Raw genomic sequence first — 1,882 nt, forward strand, 5'->3', positions numbered from 1 at the left:
CATTGACTACAATTGCTACCAAGTGCAGCGGGGCTGCCGTAGCTTAGAGCTTGAGGAAGCGTACTTTAGGTCACCGACCTTTCAAATATCAGTTAGCGGATCGCAATCCGCTTACTCCAAGAGTAACTATTGCCTTTCCAAGGCTAATTGACTCTTCCGTTTAAAATCCAAAACCTGATTTGGTATTTATTTTTATGCTCTTTAACTTTGATGTATCTCCGGCCGCCTTTTTTGATGCTATCGAAATCGGATCAGGTACTTCACGGTCCCAGGTCAAGCGACTGACCAGGGGTGATAAGGCGGTGGACAATATAAGCTGATGCTCTGTAGGTGTTGCAGAGGCGAGGAGCCTCGACCAAGATGAGTAACCAACCAGCGTCATGGTATCTGTTTATGTTATATGTTATATCTGTGGAATTCACAAATATTTACACCTTAAGTGTTTCTCCATCGCCATGTGCAAAAAAATGTGCTTTCGCGAAAAAGGACCAATGAACTTCTTGTGAAAAGGGTCGAGTCCTAGTTGGTGCAGGGTGGTCCTTGAGAAGTCGAGATTTTGAGCCTTAAAGAGAGCAAAATATCCATAAGAAGGAAGAGGTATAAGAAAATGATGATGGTTGTTGGCATGAACAGCCATGACTTTGTAAAGTCAAGAAATGTCCTGTTCGATTCAGCAGCGTCGTGTGATGCGCGATTTTTAATAAGAGTAGAAAATTGACGAAGGGACTGAGGGTGCCGAAGACGAATATCATGATTGACATATATAATGCGAAATGTTTTCGAACATTCTTCTGACCTAGAGTTTTCTGTGTTCAGAACGCTTTGACCTGGAGACCATGACTCTAAGCCATTCTGTCTGGTTTCCGCCATATCAAGCCGTGAATACCGCAGCATATAGTCGCCCATATCTTGTTCACCTGACATCATATCTGGAGACTCCAGCTCATTTCTGTGAGGGACAATATATGTACACAAAAATATGGTACGCACCCTGATGTATCCAACACTTAATTTTTAACCTTGATTTATGGAATAGACCACACGTAATCCTTATGAGTTTGGTCATCTTCGCCACGTTGCAGCTTAAATTGATGGAGATCTGATCTTGATCCTCGTCATGCTTTTCTTTGCGAAAAACGTGAGGCAACGAAGCGCTCGCATTTCATCTCCTTAAGTCACTTTGATGTGGACTACCCAAAATGGATGACTTGTATTTTATCAAACTTAAAAGAAGCGGCGCCATACTATCGAATCAACGTTTTACAACGATCTGTTTGTATCAAAGACGTTGATTTGAGTTAAATTTACGTGGGAAGAAGACGGATAGAAAACGTCGACGTAAGAAGAAAGACAAAGTGCTGGAAGATCATGAAAGTGACAGTGAAAAAGAAGAGGTAAAAGACTTTAAAGAGGAGGAAGAAGAATTTATTGTGGGGGGGAGGAGAGGAAAATGGTCGATGAGTTGAATATTCCAGCCCCATGTTCACGCAAAAATCCAGCTCTGATGATCCGCGGGAGTACACTTTACATTTATGGTGGTGTGTGGTGTTGTTGAAGTTGTTGATCGAGAAATAACTTTGGATGATTGTTGGTCTTTGGATCTAAAGCGACTTGATGAGTGGAAAAAGGGTGCTACCTGGCACAATGTCGCTGCAGATTTGGAAAGGTGAAGTAAGTGAGACGGAGGAATCTTCTGACGATGACGATGATGACGAAGATGAATTTAGCGAAGATGAAGAGAATGAAGAGAATGAAGAGAATGAAGAGAATGAAGAGAATGAAGAGCTTTGTGAAGAAAAGGAGAAGACAAAAGCAGTGGAACGTGCGATGGCTATATTGAACAAAGATGAAGACGATGACGGAAAATTGAAGAAAAGGTCAA

At 41.9% G+C, this 1,882-nt stretch overlaps 2 protein-coding genes across 2 annotated transcripts; one reads left to right on the forward strand and one right to left on the reverse strand.

Moving 5' to 3' along the window:
• Nucleotides 1–286: 286 nt before the first annotated feature.
• PHALS_15244 (uncharacterized protein) lies at nt 287–1,452 on the reverse strand. The gene has a single exon (XM_024721144.2). The coding sequence runs from the start codon at nt 925–927 to the stop codon at nt 520–522; it is 408 nt and encodes a 135-aa protein (XP_024586273.1). The 5' UTR covers nt 928–1,452; the 3' UTR covers nt 287–519.
• Nucleotides 1,451–1,670, forward strand: PHALS_07641 (uncharacterized protein; the record flags this gene model as incomplete). The annotated part of the gene is made up of 2 exons (XM_024721146.1): nt 1,451–1,540; nt 1,608–1,670. The coding sequence occupies 2 exons, from the start codon at nt 1,451–1,453 to the stop codon at nt 1,668–1,670; spliced, it is 153 nt and encodes a 50-aa protein (XP_024586274.1).
• Between the last annotated feature and the right edge of the window lie 212 nt (nt 1,671–1,882).

The sequence above is a fragment of the Plasmopara halstedii genome (assembly GCF_900000015.1).
Source record: "Plasmopara halstedii genome assembly, contig: Scaffold_3120, whole genome shotgun sequence".
NCBI classification, from domain to species: Eukaryota; Oomycota; class Peronosporomycetes; order Peronosporales; family Peronosporaceae; genus Plasmopara; species Plasmopara halstedii.

Excerpts from the sequence above, each read along its gene's own strand:
- PHALS_15244 (XM_024721144.2), bottom strand. The coding sequence starts at position 927 with ATGATGTCAGGTGAACAAGATATGGGCGACTATATGCTGCGGTATTCA.